Source organism: Solenopsis invicta, chromosome 2 (genome assembly GCF_016802725.1).
Source record: "Solenopsis invicta isolate M01_SB chromosome 2, UNIL_Sinv_3.0, whole genome shotgun sequence".
NCBI classification, from domain to species: domain Eukaryota; kingdom Metazoa; phylum Arthropoda; class Insecta; order Hymenoptera; family Formicidae; genus Solenopsis; species Solenopsis invicta.
Genome location: NC_052665.1, coordinates 13,255,788 through 13,279,262, shown reverse-complemented (window position 1 = coordinate 13,279,262; position 23,475 = coordinate 13,255,788). Strand labels below are relative to the sequence as shown.

The 23,475-nt window shown below is 35.5% G+C and overlaps 2 protein-coding genes across 12 annotated transcripts in view; one reads left to right on the top strand and one right to left on the bottom strand.

Annotated features, from left to right (window-relative positions):
• The window catches only part of LOC105207562 (agrin), a 731,430-nt gene that overhangs the window by 576,064 nt on the left and 131,891 nt on the right, over window positions 1-23,475 (top strand). The gene's annotated exons all lie outside the window — the stretch shown is intronic.
• Window positions 16,288-19,339, bottom strand: LOC113003107 (ornithine decarboxylase 2-like). 2 transcript variants are annotated; one of them, XM_026131153.2, is made up of 8 exons: window positions 19,207-19,339; window positions 18,451-18,671; window positions 18,266-18,342; window positions 17,865-18,037; window positions 17,418-17,718; window positions 17,106-17,348; window positions 16,814-17,022; window positions 16,288-16,688 (listed from the first exon to the last, which is right to left on the bottom strand). In XM_026131153.2, the coding sequence occupies exons 2-8, from the start codon at window positions 18,632-18,634 to the stop codon at window positions 16,664-16,666; spliced, it is 1,212 nt and encodes a 403-aa protein (XP_025986938.1). In that variant the 5' UTR covers window positions 18,635-18,671; window positions 19,207-19,339; the 3' UTR covers window positions 16,288-16,663. The 2 variants fall into 2 exon arrangements, with proteins under 2 accessions (XP_025986938.1, XP_039314527.1); XM_039458593.1 differs by having other exon boundaries at window positions 18,266-18,671.

The window sequence follows — 23,475 nt, the reverse complement described above, 5'->3', positions numbered from 1 at the left end:
AGAAAGAAAGGAGAAACGAAACACAACGCGAACGAAATAAATAAATCCACGTGCAATTTCGTCGTCGTTGACGCTGCTTCGGTTCCTCCGTCGGGTGTCTAATGTTCCCCGCGTCGCTCGCCACGGAGACGAAAGTGCTTTAGCTGCTCCGCTGCAGCAAGGTAAGCAGCGACTTCCTGATTCTTCGCATACATCTTCATTCCGTGAAATGGCTCCTTCACTTCCCCTTCCTTGGCAAACCCACTCCGCCGCCGGTACACTCGCTATTCCAATTCTCCCGAGACGCGTACGATTCGACAAACTGCCATTCGTAGAATCTTTTAGAGAGCTAGTAATGATTTTTAAACTTGCTTACCGGTTTCCAACCAAGCAGAGACGTTCGTTCGAATGGCATCGATACCGTACCACGGGCGCATTAAATATTAAAGAACTCCGGCGAACTCAGGTGAAAGGGCACAGATAAAACGCGTAAAACTCGCCTTTTTATTTATTCTCAAGCAAAATCTTCTTTAATAGAAACTCTTAACTTTAACTCTTTTTGCTACTAAAAATTATAAATACAGAGAAGAAGGTGATATTATGTTCCGTGCAGGATAAGAGTATAGCCATTATCTTCGATGTTGGGTGGCGAATTCTAAAAATTACTTATGGAATCATTTATTTAAATTGCTTGTAGTAGCGCTAACATGCCAATATACAATAGCCGACATTTATTATATTTTTACTTTCGAGCATGTCAAAACTTTTTCTAAATACAGTTTAACATTTAAATAAACATACTTCTTCATTGTTTTTAAACTCAAAAGTATTATTACACAAATGTATTGTACATTAGAGTGTTTTTTTATTATTTAACTTGTATTTGACTGTACACATTTCGAGTTGTGGAAAGTTAAACAATAACGTAGGATTTTTATGCATACTGACGTTTAAACAGATCTAATATGGCTCTTTTTTCAAAGTTTTCTATCAGAGTAATTATTCGATGGGTTGATTGTAGTTTTATTGCTAATCTATAGTTTGCATTACATTTCTTATAGATTTTTATACGGAATATTTATGTACATACATTCATTTGCATATTCCGCAATACAATATTTTTTTATTTTGAATAAGTATATAACTTTATAATAAAAACATGTATTTTTTAAATTGATATCAACTTTTTAAATTTATTTTTGTAGTGCACCATATTATCGTCTCTGTTTTTCTTTAACTCTTCAATTATGCAGTACACACAATAAATCGCTACATTTTTATAAATATTATTCGACATAATAAAATGTATCACAACTTTGAGTCTAGAATCTATTGAACAGTTTGATGAATATAATTGTTAAATTTTCAAATTCAAATATTAATTATTAAAAAAATTATTGTATAAAATGTAAATGGGTGACCGTAATATCACCTGCTCCTATATACATGTTATTATAATTTAATAATAAATTAATAAAAGATTGCGTCAATCTATAATATCACAATTTTTTCACGGAAAAGGAAGATAACGTTACAAAAGTAACACGACGATAACAGCATTTGTGCATACTGCGCCACAAAAGTTCTGTTTGAAAACGAGAAGAAGCCAGCTGCTCAAAGTTACGCGCGCTCGAATAAACGGTTTCAAACTCTCGTGTAAATAAGGAGATCGTTAATATCGTGCCATTATTCGACTCTATGTGCATGCGGTGTACAGTTATGAATATTGCATTTCGAGCGGGAAAAATACCCGGATAATTTGCAAGGTTGCAGAATTTCATGCATTTAAGGTGTATGGGTATTGCGCGCGCACCACCGACACTGTGCCGATTGCTATAGTAATAAAGTGTAATTGCCATTTTCGACGTAGGTACAAATTGATTTATCCGCGGCGAAGGAAACGGCCACGACTCACGGCTAGATGCGTCGCGTATACCTACATGTGCGACGAAAAATTATAGCTGGCGTTAATGCCGGATACGCGCGGCTCGATACATCCGTCGTCAGTGCGGAGCACTTAAAATAATGAAACGCTGAAATTTCATCAGCGACAATTTGTTATTTCGTCCGGCTACGCCGTTAACTAACGACCAGCGATATAATAGTAGTTGCACTGTGGTTACGTAACGTAACCACGATCGTTCGTCGTTCGATTATGATGACAATTAATTCTAACGGTTACCAATGTAATAGAATACCGTGCGCTTATAGCGCATTTCAATTTGTCTCCCTTGCCAGGAATGTGTTTTATCACTAGTTTAAAGTAAAGCGCCGTCGATAGTTACACTTGCCCTTTATTTTCGTGCCTATACACGTCTGTGTGAGGTAATTCTTATTATCGCCCGACAACATTATCATATTTGAAATTACAGTGGATTATATCGGGCCGCTAATGGCCCCATCTCCGTTTTTAAATCTATCTAATGTGGTGATTAAACAATATATTAATTGAATCTATTAATGCTAACTATTTTATGACATTTTATTATCTTATTATTGTGTACTAATTGCCTCCGCTGCAATAATTATCATAGGTTTTGTTCATCCAACCCAATTGTTACATCATCACGTTTGTCATAATCGGCTAACAGATTGCGCAATTAAGATTATAATTAATATCTGAAAGAGTGGCTGTCGTAATGATGGCATCAACTCGTTGTGCGATAATTAATTTGTTTTACGCTTCATTAGCGGCTTCGTCGGAAGGTGCATTGAGCATTGACGATAATAGGTATGCTTAATCACGATAATTCATGTAGAAATTTGACACCTAGTCTGTTATCATATTACGTGCTACCTTCCATTGACAGTCTTGACGTTTTATTATAGCTAATCTAATAGAAAAAAATGTGTAAACGATATGATATTTTAAATTATATTATTTAAATACAAGTTAGTTATATTTTACTCAAAAGTTTATTATATTTCAAAATTGGTTATTGCTTTCCAACGGAGAACTCTTAAATTATTATATTATTATAGTATTAAAATTAACACAATTTAGAATATTTTGTTGCTCAAATTTTTCCTATTGGATTAGGTAAAACGTCAAGTTTGTCAATAAAAAGTAATATATATAATACATTATGTGTAATAATAAAATGAGAGTTCCTCATTGACAATAATCTTGAAAAATACAGCGGTGGTAGTTTGAATAAATATACATATAAAATACATAATCTTTCTGCACGATATTGTAACACAATAATCAAAGATTAAATATTGCGTCTGACAGTTAAGAGAACCCTCACAGTAGATTCAGCATATTTTTCATACAATTTCGAATGTCGAGCGCCGAACGGTGCGACAATGCTGCAGGTATCCGTTCGCAATAATTTACCAAGAGTATAGCTGTATCGCCGCGGACGCATGTGGCAGCCGAGCGTCGTCGTCCTCATCCCTTAATCCAAGGGCGGCTCTCAATTTACCTCGCCTCAATTTCGCCTCGCTTCCCCTCTTCCCCCATCCTTCGCGAGTCTCTTCAATTATTACAGCCCGCGAGGCTTGAGGCATTTTCAGGGCGTTTTGACGATAACTGATGGGACAGGCGGCTCGCACACGAGACGTCTGCGAGGAGGCTGCTGCACACCGACATGCCGCAGCAACATTGTTTTCTAACCCTCCGCGCCATTCCGCACCCGCCGCCGCCACCACCGTTTTCCTACCCTGTCGTTTTCTTCGCGCTGCCTGCATTCGAGCGCAGCGGCATCGGCACGCTTCGCTCGCACACGAAATTTAATTCCATTGCCATTCCCATTACTGCGCGCCACCGCGATTTATAACCACGCACGGCTTCCTATACACATAAAAACATAAAATTAATAATTTATTATTTCTATATCGATAATAAAGCGTTTTCAATATTCTTTATATATTAAGAAAATTTAAAGCAATGTTAGTAAAAATATAAAGCGTTGTCTTTCTTCCATCTTCAGTAACACAAAAGATAAATATAAAGTATCACTTAAATTATATTTTGTTATTTTTTATTTATATTTACATTGATTTATACACAAAAATAAACGTTGAAAATTGTAGCAATTATTACTATAATATTTAACATTTCATTAATAACAAATTAATTTATATAAGTCTTTTGGCAACATACTGCGAAAGGTATGATTTAAGCAATTCTTTCCACAAATCGTATGTGTCTTCTAAATTATATAGCTTTTAAAAGTATCAAATTTATAAATTAAAATTATTAAAAATATAAGGAATCATGAATTCTTATTTCATCAAAAATAAATAAATAATGAAAGCTATGAAAAGATAAGGTCGTCGAAATAAAACTGGCTTGATTTGATTTTTGCACTTAATATTTTTATTTATATTAATTATTTTAGTTTCACCATTATCACATGTCAGTCTTACATTAATATTGTTTATTGCAATAAAATGTAGTACAATTTAAAAAACTTGAGAGATTTTATAAAAATATCGATTTAATCTTCATAGTAATAGCTAATATGTGTATACAATGAATACAAATATTCTATAAAAAACCTTCTATAAAAGACCTTTTTTTATGAAAATATAAAAATTTAGTATAAAACTGCATGATTACTTTATTATGAACTACATAAATTTATCAAAAGTTAATATTGGTTGTACCTGATTTTGTTAAGTTTTATTAGCATGCAAAAATACAAGATGAAACGTGTTAAATTTTTGCCCACTCATTTTTCATTTATTTTATATTTTTGTCACTGAATATTGTTTATGTTAAGTACAAATTTACAAAATATAAAAGTTAAATAAATTGTAAAATATTGAGACACGATTTACATGGCTGGTATGCATTCAGTAACTCTTTCTTATATGTATATTCCTAAATAAAATATACAATGAAAAACATATCCCTATCCACATTAAGAAATATATCTTTACGTAATGGTGAAATCATGTAATAAAGACTTAACTGTTTACATTTACTTACTTTTCTTTGCAAGATACTTTCCTACTTTAGTATGCATTAATATGGTACGTTAAACATTAATTCTTCTTTATGGTCGAGGCCTAGCTTACGGTATCTTTCTCAAGCTAATTTTCTAGAGCGGCGAAATATCTCTCTTCTCTTTCTCTCTTTCCGCGCGCGCTCGCAATTATTCCGCCATGCCCATGAAAATTTATCTTATAGGATACCGTTTCCGTTACGCGTGCCAGGAACGTTGTTTTCCGTTCCCTTCCCGGGCGCGACAGCGTTTTCGTCTTCTTCGCTCCAGCCCGTCGCAGTGGGAACACGTTGCTCCTTGCGAAATTTAATTCCGGGCACCCATCGCGATCCCACCCCCGCGATGCCGAGCACGGCCACGATTTATAACGACATTGAGCCGACGCGTATATTCCGGTATTCGTATAGCGGGCGTAAAGTGAGCGCAATTATACGCGTGATAAATGAGGGAACCACTGCATTCTCCGGTATTATTGCTTCCCCCGGCAGCGACCAATGTTAGAATGCGGCGCGTCTCCCGAATGAGAGAGTCGCGTCGCCAAAAGAAGAAAAAGCGATTCGTTTTTAATTAAGATTGGATTCTAAGGCAAAAGGGAATAATTTATCGCAATTTCCAAAGTCGGCAGTCGAAACTTTCAAGCGTCGCATTTATCGGGCATCTTGATTCGCCTTGAGAAGATGCGGACGCTGGCGCTGGTACAATTTAGACACAAATAAAATTAATATTTAATGTTCTTGCTGAATGTATGACTTCTCATAAATAAATTGCGTCCATCGGACGGACGCAAAGTGAATCTGCAAATTTTGGTCTCCAAATTTTCCCGACGATGGTAGACCGTTGCTCGTGCCAAGATGCGGCTTTAATCATTTGTCGTATTTTACGTTAAAGGCATTATTTATGCAATGCACATTGTAACAATGGTCATCCGGCAATGTGGCGAGCAACAATTCCGCTTTTGGAACCTTCGCGTGCTTCTGCAGGAACACGAACGCACGCCGGAAAGATTGTTTTATATCTCTCGCCTGTTCGTGCCTGTTACATTCTCCCCCCCCCCTTCCCCCCTTATCTCCTTCATCCGGTTTTTACCGCGGATGGGATCACGCTGCTCTTTGCAAAATTTAATTCAAACGTTAGGAGGATATTTACACGAGAGCTTACCTCTGTTTTTAATCCTCGCGATGAACATAGCGCAAGCGCAAAAGTGCAGCCAGCTTGTCGCCTTTCGTTTTTATTCATGAGTGCAATAATACACATTCTTTTCGTTGATGTACTTATCACGGTCGCTACCTTTAATTAATAAATTCGCAATTTGCAACGTATTGATTATTGATTATATTATTATTATTTAATGAAAGAGATTTAGATTTTAGTCGCGTACGAAGAAACGCCCGTAGCACGCGCTGCATTCTTTATGAATATTCATTCCCGTGCTTTCTCAATTTTGTGCGAATTAATATTCGCTCGTCTCAATTTCTATACGCAATACTTGAAGCCATGCAACAGCGAGAGAAATTTTATTTTAGAATTGTTCGGACTTTCTCTCTTGCTTTTTCTCTCTCTCTCTTTCTCTTACTCTCTCACTCTCACTCTATTTGATGCCTTACGTAATCACGCTTGCGCAGCATTAATTTACAATGCGCGTGAAATATTTATACAAGGAAGCGGGGGCCATCGCTTTCCGCCACTTGTCTCTGCGCTTCGCCATTTTTCTTATTCCGTTTGCGTGCTTATTTCCCTTACCTCCTCTCTCTCGCGGCGGAAACGCGTTGCCCGTGCGAAATTTAATTCCGGCACTCCGGTTCCAGCGCCCGGCTACGCCTCTCGCCCTACGATTTATAACGACACCGAACCAGCGCGTTGCGCCCGCGTATTCGCATAGCAAGTTTCGGTATTGTTGCGGATACAGCGTGTAATATCACCGTGAAATATCGCCCGATCCACGGGCGCACTCTATAATATCACTTTCCACCGCAATTACGACGGGATACTTCCGAATGACCGGACGCGGCGTTCCCGCAGTTTGTTTGCGCCCCGTGCAGAGAACTAAGATTAGATTAGACCAATTATACGGACGTGTTCTGGGCGCGAACGAATAAGGGAATAAAGTGAGACCGCGTATAAACGCGGGCGAAAGCTAAGACTAGACAACTAATCTAATAGATCAACTGCGAGTGTAATGTAAAATGCGTCCGCTCTCAAGAGAGTTAGGAAAGTTTCAATTGGCAAAAGTCTGATAAACTTTGATTACTTAATATAAAAAATGATATGAATGAGAAATTCTTTTGTAAGCTCTTTATTCTATATATTAACAATGAAGAGAACTATTCAAAATTGCAGAATATTAACATATTTCAAAAATCATGTTTGAAGTTTTCCCAGTCCGACCAATCTTGACTATTACTACTTACGATTTGTCAACGATTAATTCGTTGAAAACTAAAGTATTTAAACGTAAAAATTGCTTTATACGTATAGGTTTTGAGGGTCACGGTATTCAAATTCAATGTTACATTTTCAAAATTTAAAATGGCAGATCCAATATGGCGGCTCGAAAGTGGAAAGTAGGAAGGAAGCTCTCTTATGCCGTAGACATTTTCCTTTTACATCTTGATGGGTCAAGCTGTAGTAGCGTTACATGTTAATATTGTAACTTTGCAAATTGTTGTTAATATATAGCTTACATAAGGGTTTAATATTCAATTTATTTGTATGCTATATTAAAAAGTCAAAGTTTACTGATTTTTTACTTCAAGTCTTTCTACTCTCTTTAACAGAAGTTATTTTAAAAATATTCTCTAACTGCATTATACATGTACATATATACGCATTCTTTGCGACTACCGATGGTCACGAAGGAAAAAACGAAGAAATGGCAAGACAACAGAAAGAGAAATCCCATTTGTTTCAATATCGAGGAGCTACCGCAGCACGTTCTCTTCCGCAACCTCGCTTTAACGAAATTTCTGTTTACGGCTTCATCCGCTCGCGCGAATAAACAGACATCGTATCCACAGAGAGTCAACAAAATTCACTTTCACGCAAACGGTGTCTCACACGCTCTTTTGCGGTTTGTATACACGTGAGCGCAGCGGAACGTAGCCAAGCGGAATTGTGTCCGTTGTCGAGCCCCCAGTCGCTCCCCAGAAGACTCGTAGTTCTTCGAAGCTGACTGTCGAAGCCAAGAGTCTCACTGTGACAAAGGGAAATGAGTATTTCGTTCACGGGACGGCATGGCGAAGCTCCGTCTATATACGACAGAGCTTTGAATTTTAACAATGGAGTAAGGTATCTGAGCCGAATAAGATATTAAATAAGGCCCACTTTTAAATTTTACTCTAAATAATAAATATGGTTTTACTTAGAAACCATACTTATTATCTAGAGTATACGCTTAAAAAATATGTCAGAAAGTAGAAATAAAAACAACACTTAAAACATGTAAGTAGTTGGACGAGCTATTTTTATAAAAATTCTATTTGTTAATTGTAATATACATTATTTTATGATTAATTATAACATGTTATTGAACTTTTAACTATAAAAAATAATAAATATACATACCGATTTTTTTGAAATAATGTATTTATTAAGCAAGGCATACTTTTATGGTCATTGTTCTTTGGTTTTATTGAGGCTTATGTCAAAGGATTTTCAATACTGCTAAATTTTGAGGAGCTAAAATTGCATTCAAATGACTAGAAAATTCCAAAGATTAAGAAATTAATTAAAGATCAAATTATACATAATTGTGACTTGTTAAAGTAAATTTTAAAGGATTTTTTTAGATTAATAATTATTTTTAAACTAATTCTGTTATTTTCAATTATATATTTATAATCATATAACAAGGTCCAAGATTGAGTTTAAAAAATATTTTTTTGTTTATTTACAACTATGCTATATGGAAAATATATTTTATTTTCGTGAGTGATTAAAGTAAAGATTTTATTTTCATTTATTTCAATATTTCCATAGAGTTTTTTAACAAATAAAAAAGAGAACGAGCCTTATATTCGACTCGGATATCTTAATTTCTCATAATTAAGAAACAAGAATGGTTTATATCAGATAATGCCGAACATTACATTGAACTTGTAAATGATGTATTCAATCACGAGTTAATGCTAAGCACGTACATGTTAGCTTGCATGTTAATTCGTGATTGTTACGTCACCTGCATTTTTATGTAGCGGCAGAGTCAAGCAATTTCGTATTCCTGTCGTACTATGTCCGAATCGTTATCCTTTATATCTTTCCTTCGCTTCAGTTCTATACCTTTTACCTACGCCGAACTCAATTGCGCCTATCTTTTATCGCACTTTTGAGAGATATTATGCATAATAATAAAAATCGCGCGAATTTAACGATTTTCATTTTTATATCTATACAAATAAGCAGTTTAAGTCTTACCACTGTCACAAATATACTTGGTACGATATTACTGCCGGCTATGTTATTGTCATTCCAATTGTCCAGCAATAAATATTTTATTCAGAATCAGTAAATGCAAATTATTAAGTGTAGGCTGTAGATGAATTAGTCGTTATAAACTGATGTAAGATGCCGTTGACTCTCAAACACGTTTCAGTTTAAAATAGACATTAAAATGCGTACATTTAGAAATAACGTAACAATTTTATATCTTGTCCATTGCACAACACATTTTAAAGTGTCTCAACTCGAGCGACCCATTCAAATTTTTGAATTAATTTAACTAGATAAATACGTTAAAAAGATGACACAAATATTATATACAAATTATACAACAAATGCAACATTTTGACATAATTCAGAAGCAAATTGTGGAAACATATTTAATCAGCAAAATCAACATTTACAATGTTAAATTAGCACGTACATTTTATTTACATAGCTTTTAATCTACGTTTTAATACAGCATTATTTTCATGTTATTTGTTTATTTACCCACAAATTGATATATTAAATATTAATTTAACACAAAGTATTTAAATAACACCATCACTATTATATTAAATTAACACTCGGCTATCTTACAAATTCAACATAAAAGTTTTAATAAGAAAACAAATTTCAACGCAAATATAAAATATATTTTTACTGCATATAGACACGTCAAAGACGTATCAATACACACGGTACAATAGAAGTCTTTGCCAGAGATGGAAGGACATCCACAAAATATCTACATTGATCATTCGGAATGGAAAGGTGCAGTAGGTACAAGAGAATAAATTACGCGCCCCGGAAATTTCGACAAATTCCATGCTAGCCGTCTTAATCCATTCTCGGGCGGAAGTTTCAATAAGAGGCATGAGTTATGTGTCCCCCGTAAAGACTCGTGTCCCTCTCCATTTTCCTGCGTCTCGCTCTTACCGCCACCGTCTTCGCAATCTTTCGTTTCGTTTCCACGTTTTGCGACATTCGCTCTTTCCCTTTTTTCCGCGCCACTCTGCGTCCGCTCAGACCCTCGTTAATCCTGAAAAAGAGTGCGAGTCGGGCTTTTTGCGAGATTCAGAAACGACCGAGCCTGCGAGCCGGCGCGGATGCAGGATATACGCGCGCAAAGACAACGCACTCCCTCGTTAGCAATAATCGTAGCTCCTCTACAGATTTATAGAGGAGCTTAGTAATTTAATCTCGCATTATGAGACGGAGAAGGGGAGCATTTTTTTCGAATCGTAAACACTCGGAGCATGCACTTTTGCGTTATTGTCCGACGGGAGATGTTTTTTTTTTAAGTCGTTCCGGCGAATTAAGTTCGCGATACATTATCCGGCAATTTTTATTTTGTTCTCTCGCATCAGAGTATGGTTACTCAATTATCTCGTTTAGAAAAACGTTTCGAACTGCGCCGAATATTCGCGGCGATTTGAAGCGGAAAAATAAACGCGTCTTTTTTTGGAATTTATACGGATAATATTCCATTTTCACGTCGTTCCGAGATGCGTCCATAGAGGAAAGGCGAGCGCGCGCAGCGAGAAAACTGCAGTCGGAAACGCCCGTTAGTTTAACGACAGCCGGAAAATCGAGTTCAGCTGGCTTTGTCTGCCGCTCGCTGTTATAAACTTCCAAGTCTTCGCATCCGCGCGCGCTCTCTCCAGCTGCGTTTTGTGTATACACAGCATTCTGCTATCTCCTGTGATATTTTCCGGACAAATATATAGAATACTTCGCGTAAAAGGACTTCAGATCGCGCGTCCGAGCAAAATTGGCGGTGTAAGAGCGGGTAAAATCAGCGTAAATCTCGACAGAGAATTTTGTTACGAGAGCGACACGATTTCTCTGTGCGTTTATTTTCATTTGTATGACATTCGCTGTTTCGCGATCAAACGTTGAATTGATAACCAACAGTATTATCGACGAACGAGGATCTCGTTCAAGCTGCTTAAATGGCTAATACAAGTATCCTACTTACCGAATGTATTCTTTGGCGGGCGGTGGAAACGCAAGTAGAAAAAGAAAGCACCCACCGCGCCGCGGGAGCTCAAATTTATGTTGGAAAAATAGCTAGAATTTTCACGAAGAGAGCAGGGGTGGTTTACCTTCCAGCGGTGAATAACATGTTCGATTTCGAGACGTTATTTTATTTTCCTCAAACGTTTGCTCGCGCGCTCAAGTGGCCGCCCGCCGCCTTCTCGTGCATTCGGTTGAAACATCCGCTCGATGTCGAGCACTATTTGGATATAAAAATTCCAAGGCAAGGGGAAAGGAGTCGCGGCCCCTTGTAACGAGTCTCCGTGGACGACAACCCTCTTTACGGCAGACGGAAAGAGAGAGGATGGAATTCTTGCGACGACGCGGTGAGTCGCGCCGCCGGTCGATGGGAGAAGCGATCCGTTTCCGAAAGTAGAATGATACAACAACTGGTTTGCTCTCGCGACGGTGACGGGGGAAGAAGAAGGATCGCCCGGGGTAAATAGCAATTAGGTACGTCGATTCCTTTGATCCACCCCGACGCGCTGCGCCGATCCCTCTTTAAAGCATCTCGAAATGAAAAATGCAGGTGTGTGCAGCCGTCTGCGAACCTCCCGAATCAACCTCGACGTCTCACGAGAGAAAGATACTGAATTCGATTATTTCGATTTAATTTGCAATATAACTTTAGAAATGAATTCAGGACAGAAAGTTATTTTTGACTTTTTACTTTTATACAAGGCACTCCTTACAATTGTCCCAATGCATATATAAATAACATCTGTAAAATTTTAGATCAATTGAATGAGGCTAAATGGTGCCTAAGTTCAGAGAGATTTTTAAAGAGTTATTTAGAGAGTTTATTAGAAAAGTTAATAAAGGTAACTTTTTACTTCCTTAAAAAGTGAATCAGCAATCTGTAAGAAAGTGATTTTATATTACAAAAAATTGAAAAATAAAAACTACTTAATAATTGTGTTAATACGTGTATGTCTAAAACATTTAATTCATCAAATTTGATCATTAGTTAGGACTCGACTTATAATTGGGATCGGCATCTTAATATTAAATAAATATGGATCGTCTCGTATGCTAATAGCCGTAACTACATTTTGCGATTGTAAAACGCAGTCGCTTGTAACGTTAACTTACGGTAAGCACAGCGGAATTAAGCTAATTGAATTTTTATAAAGGATGACGCATGCGCCTGTTGACTCATAAAGCCTGCGATATATTTTTAAGCGTGAATGGCATGCGTGCCATGCGCAACGCCGTATTTTGCCAAAACCGCCGCTGTTCGCCGTGCATTAATTAAATGATCGTTACAACGTGTGTTTCTATACATAATGATATATATTACATCGAAGTAATAATATTTCAAAGGACCCAAAAGCTCCCAAATAATGTGGCAGGTCTCGACTCGTTAATTGAAATTACAAATAAATAGCGTACGCATTGTTTTATCTGCCAAGCTTTGTGACGCGGGCAAGCAATATCACAAAGTCGCATGCTTTTCACATTTTGCACGATATCCAATTGGGACATCTAATAATTAATTATAAATAATTTATCGAGATGTGTGTAACACGCAGAATTAATAATTGCGAAATGAGAAGCTAAAGGAAAGACTGGCTTGACAAAGCTCATAGTAATTTGTAACGTACAGCTCCAAATGATTTCAAAACAATAAAATAGAGAATAAAGTCCGATTAGCATAGTGACATTTATGTTAAATAAACGTTAAATAGACAGCGTAAATATTTTTATTAACAACAATCGATTCACCTTGCGCTAGATTGAATCATATTTATTTAGTATTGAGGTAACAGTCCTAATTATTGGTCCAGTTCTAACTACTGGTCAAATTTGCAAAATTAAATGTTTTACAGACATACATGTATTGATACAATTACAGAATAAACTTTTTACATTTTTCTATAATTTTGTAATTATTATAATATGAAATCACTTTCTTAAACATTACTGATATTTATAAAAAAAAAGCAAAAGTTATCTAACAACATTTCTAATAAGCTCTTTAAATATCTCTTTAATAATTTTTTTCAAGTTACTGTCGATAGATTTGTAATTAGTACTAAACGTACACATTTAAAACATAAATTAATGCACATTTTATTATGTCGATCTATTGCAGCTAAGCGTTTTTAAATATTTTCCAAAATTCACAATCAGTTTACCGAACATACAATGTCTCTTTTTTGAAATTATAATATTTATTGTTTAAGCATGGACAGCTTTTTTAAATATTTGATCATTAAATTTACACGAATCAATGAAAATCATTTTAATTGGACTCATAATTGGAACCATCAGCGTATAAGTCATACGTTTTTTTTATCTTTTTGTCCAGACAATGTGTATATAAATATCGTAAAACGATAAAATCACGCTTATTAATGATACAAGTGAAACGTATTTTGTTTTATTTCTTGCTCCCTTACAGCAGAGTAATTCTCATCTAACCGTCTGTGACTATCAACGCGTCTTAATGAATTCATTGCTCCATTTCCTGCTAATCATGCTGGAAAGCATGTGCGTCGGAACAAGGCACATGTACCTTGGGACAAAGCTGTGCCCATGCATGGCCGGTTATTGATTCAACGCGACCGCAATTCAGAGTTATTAAAGCAGCGTCATTCACAGTGTGACGCACATGAAATTGGTCCTCTCGCCGAAAATACAGCGCTCGGCCAAAAAACGGGTGGGAGAGAGAGAAAGAGAGAGAGAGAGAGAGGCAGGGGGTAAAAAGACGACCGCGGTCACACCGTGATGGCCTTTGCGACCTCGATTCTTAATCCGTCGCGAATCCATGTGTATGTATTTGCAGTGGGTTGACAGCCGATTCGCCATTTTCTCCGTGAAAACTGCGGCGAAGCCAATCAAGCCGCACGTCGATAAGAGAAAGAGAGAGAGAAAGAGAGTAGAATGTTTCGAGTACGAACGGTTAACCCGGTTCTATGAGTGCAAAGGACTAATCTAAAAAACTCAACTCACAATTGATCACCGCTCGTAATCCAGCCTTATCTTTCATATTCGCTCTCGTATCACCACTGGGCGATATTTTTCTCTCTGAGGTTCTGCCACGTGTAATCCAATAAGCGATTTACGCGGTAGATGCATTTGTATAGCGGAAGAAGTTTCGATATATATAGAATCAATATTAAATGTATCTACAAATATTACAAAATTTTATACACAGAAAAGAATAATATCAAACACTAATATCAAATAAAATCTGATATATTCTGTTTAGCATTTATTGCTTGCTCATGTATAAGCAAGATTATAATTTCTTGTTCATATATAAAACAATGATAATCTTGCTACGAGCAATTTAATCTTCTTTAAAGAATTTCATAATTTTAAATTTCAGCAAAATTATATTTTTATTTTAATATTATAATTGTCATCTTTGTGATTGTCATCTTTGTCATTGTCAAAAGCATATTTAATAATAATAATAACTTAATAATAAGTTCCGAGAATCATCCTAGAATTGTCTTGAACTTCATTCGCGTTTTTTGATCCATCTCGCGAATCGTTCTTTCGATAAAAACATGAAATATATTCATTTCATCGTTAAATAAACTACATATCCGTTTCTCACAGCCGAGATTTTTTTTAGCAGTTATGTATGTAAAGTGCTCCGCATCAATCAAATGCGAAGCAACGTATGCGCGAACGGGTGAAAAAGGGGCTGCGAGTTGAACGCGAGTGCAGGATGGATACTGACGGTGGCGAGTATCGAGGCATTTGTCAGCTACTGGAATATTAGCGGACGTAACGATACCGCTACCGAAAACCGGTATACTTATTAATGCGCACCTCTATGCATGGCGTTGTGCCAACTAGTTACGAACCGACCCGTAGGGTAGAGGTGAAGTCCAGGCGCGTACTCGGCACCCGGAAACCGGGCTATGCATACTTAGTACTTGGCTCTCTCTCTCTCTCTCTCTCTCTCTCTCTCTCTCTCTCTCTCTCTCTCTCTCGACGGTTTCGGGCGCAGGGGCGAGGGAGAAACATCGGAAATGGGCAGGAGAGAAGAAAAAAAAAAGAGTCGGGTTGAGACGAGACGAGAAATGGTCGTCGCGGAATCGATGCCTCGACGTCGACAACGAGGTCGATCTTATTTTGTCCGTTCAGTGCGCTAAATTGCCTATTTCCCTGATCGAACTTATCCTATACACATCATGAGCGATAATTATTAGAAACACCTGATCTTGAGTTTCGGCCTGAGGCAATGACGATGGTGATGATGACGTATTATTTGAATGTCTGCACGTAGAAAGATATCATTCTCGTACTAAGAAAAAGAATTACTCGATTTTTATTTTATCAAAAATTTAATAATTTCTATAAAATTTTATTAAAAATGCCATCCATACGTTTACGTAAAAGTTTGCGTTATCATTAGGATGAAAAAAATTACGATCATTTGTCTTACAAAGGATTAATGGACACAATCGCCTCGTTGTACGGTATCTGCAAATGATAAACGCGGTAGTCGTTTGTGCCACTCAGCTCTAAGCGGCTGTTACGGGGATTTGCGATAAAGATGAAAGATAGCGGAGCAAGAATCGATGTCAATGGGCCGAGCGTGGATGAGTTTTCTCAGCCGCGATGAAATATGGAACGTTCTTCCGCTCGTTTTGTTCTGCTCATTAAAAGGGACGCAATTCGGGATGAAGCTGTGTACTTTTTATAGTCCACCCCGGCCGTGGTTCTTATCTACGTCGCCGCGGTTTATTGTTGGGAATAAAGATTAGCCGGATAGTTTTAATGTAATGTAGCCCGGTCGTGTACGTAATCGCGGGATTATATACGTCACTCGCCGCCTGTAAATCACCAGCGTATCCGTACACATTTGCTGAAAGCTCGCTACCCTTCTTCATTATCGTAACTGTATTATGTACATTTGATAAAAGAAACATTTTTTTTTATTATACTCGTCAAAAATTCTTTAATATTTTACATTATTGTGCCGTATAATAATAAAACAGATATTAAAACAATGAAATACATGATTTTCATATCATTTATAATCTAATTACAAAATTCCAAATTATACATGAAATTAGAACCATTCGGAAATCAGATCTAATTATGAAATAAAACGTGCAATGATAAAAAAGCATATTTACTTCATTTGTGATACCAATGAAGATTTTTCATAGAAAGATTAAAATTATTAAGAGAGATATAACAGTTAGATTGTGTTTTTTTTTATGAAAATGTCAATTATACATTAAATTCCTTCGACGAATATTGTATTATTTCCATTCTGCTTATTGAAATAAAATACGCTTTTATTTTTAAATTTGTGCCAGAAAATTTTCCCTGCAAAGGTCAATATATTATTAAATTATGAAAGAGTTATTCTTAAATATCTATATATTATTATGTAACTATTGGAAATATTATTTTTAAATATATTTTTTTCATATTGACATAAAGACACGAACCATTGGCTTTTCCTAATAAATGGTCTCACAGCTGGAATCGGGAATCCATTGAATGTATTGGAAAGAACCAATGTATAAGCGCCCATATTTTTCCAAACTAGCCAATCGCCTATATAAAGTTCAGGCAATGAAACATTCTTAACTATTAAATCATGCGGGTCGGCGGTCGGTCCCCATACATTTGAAAGGAATTTTTCATTGCTCATCGGCTACGATAATAAAATAATAGTTATCTCACGCGATTCATAAAAAAAAAACAAGTATTGTTTCGTAGTACTGAAACGAATTATACTTCAAAAATCAATTCCGGGACTCTGGCTTGTACACCTTTCAGTTCCTCCATGAACGAATTGTTCACGCCGCAATTCATATAATACATTCTCTTCAACTTGCCGTTCTCGGAAATGGCGAGCCTCTTGGAATGTAGATACGAGGCTAAAGTGAAGTTTGAGTCTACATAGTATCGTCCGGGCTCGCTAATGACTCTTATACCGGGATCAAGATTCTCAATCGCACCGTTAATGAACTCGGCCAGCTAAAGAGGTTACGAAATGTACCGATGTCAGCGATGATAACGGTATCTGAGCGAACGAAAGGCACGTACCTCATCGAGCTCCTTCCCGCAGACGCTCAAGAATCCACCGCCGATATCGATGAGTTCTACGTTGTTACATCCGATCGATTTAGCGATTACGATTAACTGTTTGCATATTTCAATTCCTCGGCGGTAGGCATCCATCTCTAAGCACGTGGTGCCCACGTGAAAGCTGAAGCCGTATAAGTTTAAGCCGAGATCTCGCGTGTATCGTATCAAGCGCACAGCCTCCTTGTAAGGTTCGCAGCCAAATTTCTCTCCCAATGACACTGACGATTTCTTCGCGTCACAACGTATGCGTATCACGATTCTGAACAAAATTGTTATTAATTATAAACCAAAAGTAAAACAAAGAAAATAATTAAACATTATATATATTTAAAATAATTAATTTCTAATATATTAAACAACATTTGAATGAATAGAATTTATTTTATTATTACTAATCTCACTTACTTAGCTTTCGGGAAGAAATTTTTAATTTTTTTTAACTCAAACTCGCTATCCACCGTCATCTGTTCGACTCCCATTTGTTTAGAGAATTTGATATGAGAAGGCAATTTATATGGATGGGCAAAAATGATCCTTTCGCCTTGCACATCGTACTTCATTACTTGCATTATTTCTTCCTATTAGAAATATTATTATTATTATTATTAATTCTCTTACGAGGTAACTCATTAACTTATGTGAGTATAGTGTCTCAAAGATATTTTCATCTTCAATTTCTTCATCTTTTTATATTTAGATTAAACAAAATATATTGAGACGATTTAATATTGAGACGTTTTAAGAAACCACCTTACGTATAAGCAGTGATGATTTAAAAAATCTGTGAGATAAAAACGAAGATTTACCTTTGACGCGCAATCAAAACAGGCATTTAAAGCTGCCAGAACTTTAATTACCGTCGGATTTGAATTGCATTTTATCGCTAAAATTTGAAAAAAGTGATTAACCCTAAATTTATTAAAATAAATACATTTTGGAAAACAATGCAGTATTAAAATTGAAAACAGTGCAATGAACGTCGCAGACATACCATAATGTGGAATAACCCTAGGCATTTTGCTAATCCATGCTTGATGTCTTTTAATAATGTCACCGATATCTGCGATATAGAAGGCATTCTCCGGTTCTTCAAGTTTAATTATATCTTTAATGATATCTAAATCATTTTTTTTGTCATCAATGACTTCTATTTCTTTAAAATTGAAGTGCGGCATTATAGAACTATGCGTACACGTAACAAAAGAAGTTTTCCTGCGAGAAAAAAGATATTCAGATATTTCTTTTTTTTTTGTTTCTTAGTTAAGGTATAATTTGTTTTTACATATTAAGAGAAAAGTGTTTCGTATTTCTAACTATAACTGTTTGATAAAATAATTAAGGTTAGAAAATAGATTGTTTTTATTTTTATAACTAGTTTTTATAGATCAATATTAATAATTTTTATACTGTAATTAATTTACATACACAATAAAAACATGAGAATGGTATCAGAATGTATAAAATATAATATTATATAATAGCAATCATGATAAATTTTACACTTTTTCATTTTGCCACGGTTGTAAATGAACAAATTAATTCTGGTCTTTATTAATTTTCTTTCCCAAATGATTTGTTTTTACATTAATTACACTAAAGCAAAAAATTAAATTTGAAAAATAACGCAGCCGTATAAATGTCCAAATAATACATATACATTTCATACGATGTGGGAAACACGCAGTCACACTCCGATCACCCATCATTAGGCAGCCTAATATACACTTATTTTAATACATGTACTTACCTGTTTCGTTATTTTGTACAGTTTGATATTTCGCGTGGATGAAGAAGTTGATTGATGAACTATCTTCTTTATACGAAACGCGCACGCAATCGGAAAGATACATGTGATAGAACGGAAATGGCATCGAGAACGCGACGACCTGGGCTTATATATTTTACGTTCCCCAAACTGTACGTTAGAATTTAACCTACACAAAGAAAGGGTAATTATGCAGTATAGGAGATCCAGCTCTAATCATGTTGATTCTTTGCATTTTCTCTCTTCGTTGTGTGCGTGCGTGCGTGCGTGCGTGCGTGTGAACGCGCGCGCACTTATGTGTGTGTGTGTGTGTGTGTGTGTGTGTGTGTGTGTGTGTGTGTGTGTGTGTGTGGGTGCGGGTGCGGGTGCGGGTGCGGGTGCAGGTGTGTGTGTGTGTGTGTGTGTGTGTGTGTGTGTGTGTGTGTGTGTGTGTGTGTGTGTGTGGGTGGGTGTGGGTGTGTGGTGCGGGTGTGGTGTGCGGTGTGTGTGTGTGTGTGTGTGTGTGTGTGTGTGTGTGTGTGTGTGTGTGTGTGTGTGTGTGTGTGTGTGAATATGTGTGTGGTTATTACTGAAAATGAATTATTAATAAAACTTAAAAAACTCATTTTAAAACAGTTTTTTTATTATAACGATTAAAGTATTGAAGTTAGGTAAAATGTGTATAGAACCTCGTTTGTAGAGTATTTTGTAAGCTTTATTTTTTATTTAACACATTTTTTTCTAAAATAAATATTTTTTGAAATAATTAAGAAAAACTATTTTTTCTTTCTCTAAGTATATCTCGAAAACTGTAGGAGAGCGCCAATTAATTTATAAAGTAATGTTCAGTATCATTACTTCTATCACATATGTCAAGGTCAACATGATTGAAGCTGGATCTCCTATACTGCATAATTACCTGTTTTAAGTGCACGATTTTAAGCATTGATGTATTATATTATCTCAGATGATATGAAAGTCTGACAGATGTAATAAAGACGCCCAAAAGATGTGTAAAGAATATTTTTATGTCATTTTTTGCACTTTTGTGTTATCAAAGATGTTAATCATTTTCAAAAAATTAAAATAAATGCGTTATGCATAATCAATATATATATATATATATATATAATGTTATCAATATAAATAATGTTAATAAAATATTCTGTTAAAAAGAAGATTTGGATACTATTCAAAATTTAAAATTTTGTAGCAGGCTAATATTCACTACTGTCACAAACAAAATGCGATTTATTAACTTTAAATCACTATTTTTTGTACAGTGGTAAATATGAGTATGCTATAAAATTTAAAATTTAAAATATTAATATTAAAATTACCCTGTTTTACGGTATATGATTTTTTAATCTAATTTATCATATTTATTTTTGAGTTCATAGTTTGTCACATTTTGGTCGTAAGATAAGTCAGAAATAGAGAAAAAAATAAAAATTTTAAGAAAAATAAGATTACATTATTTCTTGGATCACATTAATATGATGGACATTAATAATTAGGTAACATATCATTTGCAACATAGCAAAAACATCAATATTTTATGTAATTATTTTAAGCGCTATTTACTCTTAGGAAAAACCCGTTCTATTTGCAATTGCAATAATTAGCATTTCCGTTCATTTGTCTTACCTTGAAATACGTGCATAGTTACAATTTTTGAGATAATGCTTTAAAGTAATTTACTTGAAAACTGTTGCGTTTATCCTTATACAGATACTTATCCGTATAACTTTTTGCAATTGATGAATATCAACATTGCTGTGCCGGATCAGACACAATTAAAATACACGTTTTACATTTAGAATATAATTAATAGATGAATAATATTAACTCGTGAAATCATTATCGTTGATTAATTTATTTAAATTCAACCTGCAGGAAACTGATATGAATTCATGTACAATTTATCGCACTTTTTCTCTGCTTCATGAATAACAATATTTTTCACGTAACGACCAGGCTTACGGTTTATATAATCAAGTTGAAATCGATATGAAATCAAACAATGGAATACTTATTCTGTTTAAGAAGAACAAAATAAGAATTTTTTACCTTTTTTGACGGACTGACTTGTTTAGAGCCTTGTTACTTACGTTCTTTATTTACTTTAAATTTTTTTTTATTGTTTCTCATCAAAGATCTTGAATCTATTCTCGAAATAGTTATCCTTGGAGAATCCGGAGACACTGTACATCCATGAACAGTATAAGCATACAACTGCCTTAAATTTTTTATTACAAACGTACACTTTCTCCTACTTTCCCCAGCTAAAAAAATTAGAATGTCGTTTTCATCATCATTATAAAACTTTTACGTGCTCTCTCTTTCCCCCCCCCCCTCTCTCTCTTTCTTTCTCTCTCTCTCTCTGTTTGTTCAATAACAATCCTGTTCTCTTAAACTTTGTTACTCAGTTTTACAATAAAACTCCGCACGTACACGGAGCCAACAATGAAACGTATTTTCACTTCCGCGGGTCATCCTGTTAGATCCGTGTATAACCATCATTTTCATAAAAGATGAACGATGCTGGAGATTTCTAAGCTCATACTGCATTCACGTATTTACCAGCTAACTGGCCGGCCAACTCGCTCTAAAATAATGCTTAGCCCGAGGCCAGTCGTTCTTTGCAACGGTTTCTAAGGGGAGAAAACGAGGGTCAAATAGAACGGAAAATAGCCGTCCTCTGTTAGAATAGTTTCGGGGAAAACGGGGGAAAATGACGGGCTTGTATGTGCAAAACTATCGACATGTAATTGGAAACGAAAGTTGGTTGCAAAATTGGAATTTGGAAGAGAAGTGTAACTACAAAAACAGATATCAAAGGCAGGTACCTAATTTCTAAATCAGAAAAACATACTGAAAAAATTAAATGATTTGCAAATGAGTATTGTACTGCCAAATTAAAATTTAAACTATGTATAATAATCCTGCAAAATTATTTTTTATTATTTTTCTTGTATATATAAATATAGAAATAAATGTATAAAAATGTAAGGAATAATAATGTAATACATAAATGTATTGTAATAACACATATGACCAACGCAGCGATAATAAACCGACCTAGCTAATCCGTTTTTTCCGAACTTCAACGTCTAGTTAACACTTAAAAAAAAAAAAGATATTGAGGACTAGAAAATAACAGATAAAATATTTATCATTTGTCAACGGGCAAAGATCCGCCAACCAATCTACTTGTGCGTTGTTTATCGAAGCAGGTTTATTATTTAGACCAAACATTAAACGGACTAGCACGAGGGCTCTTGTGATACCGAGAATAGATCGCATCTCGTTGACACAGACCGAGAATTAGACCTGAGGAAGAAGTCGACGCACGTTTCGGGAACACTAGAATGGCGGAGTGGCGGATTTCCTGCACTCAGACGTGTACAGGCGACTCCCCTTTTTCCGTAGGAATGGCCCATGGAATTTGAATTTTACAGTGGCACAAGGGTACATGGTTGACCCGCGCACTTTCCGGGCAGCTTAAAAGCGTATGAAAAGAAGAAGAAAAGATCGGCCCGAGTTTCAGCTTGTTAATCCTGGATCTCGCTTAGATCAAGATAAAACGTTTTTTCTTGCACCTTTAAACCTACTCGTTCTTCCCGCAGAACGATATTTTTCACTATTCAGAAATTACAGGAGGTATATAGAGTAACTTCGGTATTTACGCCGAAGAAATCAGAAAAAAGTAGTAGCAGTGAATAATTTACACGCAATTAATCAGTTATGTGTCTTAATGTCATATTATTATTGTGTTATAATTTTGATTCTTTTTATTGTTAACAAAACCATAATGACTTGAATCAATTTATCAACTTAGAATAATTATTTTCATTGTAACCTATTTTCTAAATTTGAATCAGTATGATCTTACTGATTTACAGTGCTATACTTATAACTATGATCATCAGTGATTATTCATTGTCTTCTTGTAATTTTGCTTGAGATAAGAATACTTTCACTAATTGGAATCAGCGTACTATTACTGTGCACATATAGCTTTTATGTAATTATTCATAGTTGCAATATGTAAGTGCTTTAAATTTTAATCAGAAAGGAAATTTATTAGCGAGTGTTTCTCCCTATGTCCTTGGCTTTTATCAGAGCACAGTCCCTCAACGTATTTCTGTGCTGTGCGCTTTTACAATTTACACAGATATACGGGACCTACAACTTAAACGCCTTTTCCAAACGGCTTAATTTAGAAGGGTTCTCTTATGGCAAGATATTTTCGGTGGTTTGTTATTGCCT

Coding starts and splice junctions, on each gene's coding strand:
- LOC113003107 (XM_039458593.1), bottom strand. CDS start 18,634: ATGCCGCACTTCAATTTTAAAGAAATAGAAGTCATTGATGACAAAAAA. Junction 18,038..18,265: donor GTTTTGATTGCGCGTCAAAG/GTAAATCTTCGT, acceptor TATTTCTAATAG/GAAGAAATAATGCAAGTAAT. Junction 17,719..17,864: donor AATTTCTTCCCGAAAGCTAA/GTAAGTGAGATT, acceptor AATTTTGTTCAG/AATCGTGATACGCATACGTT.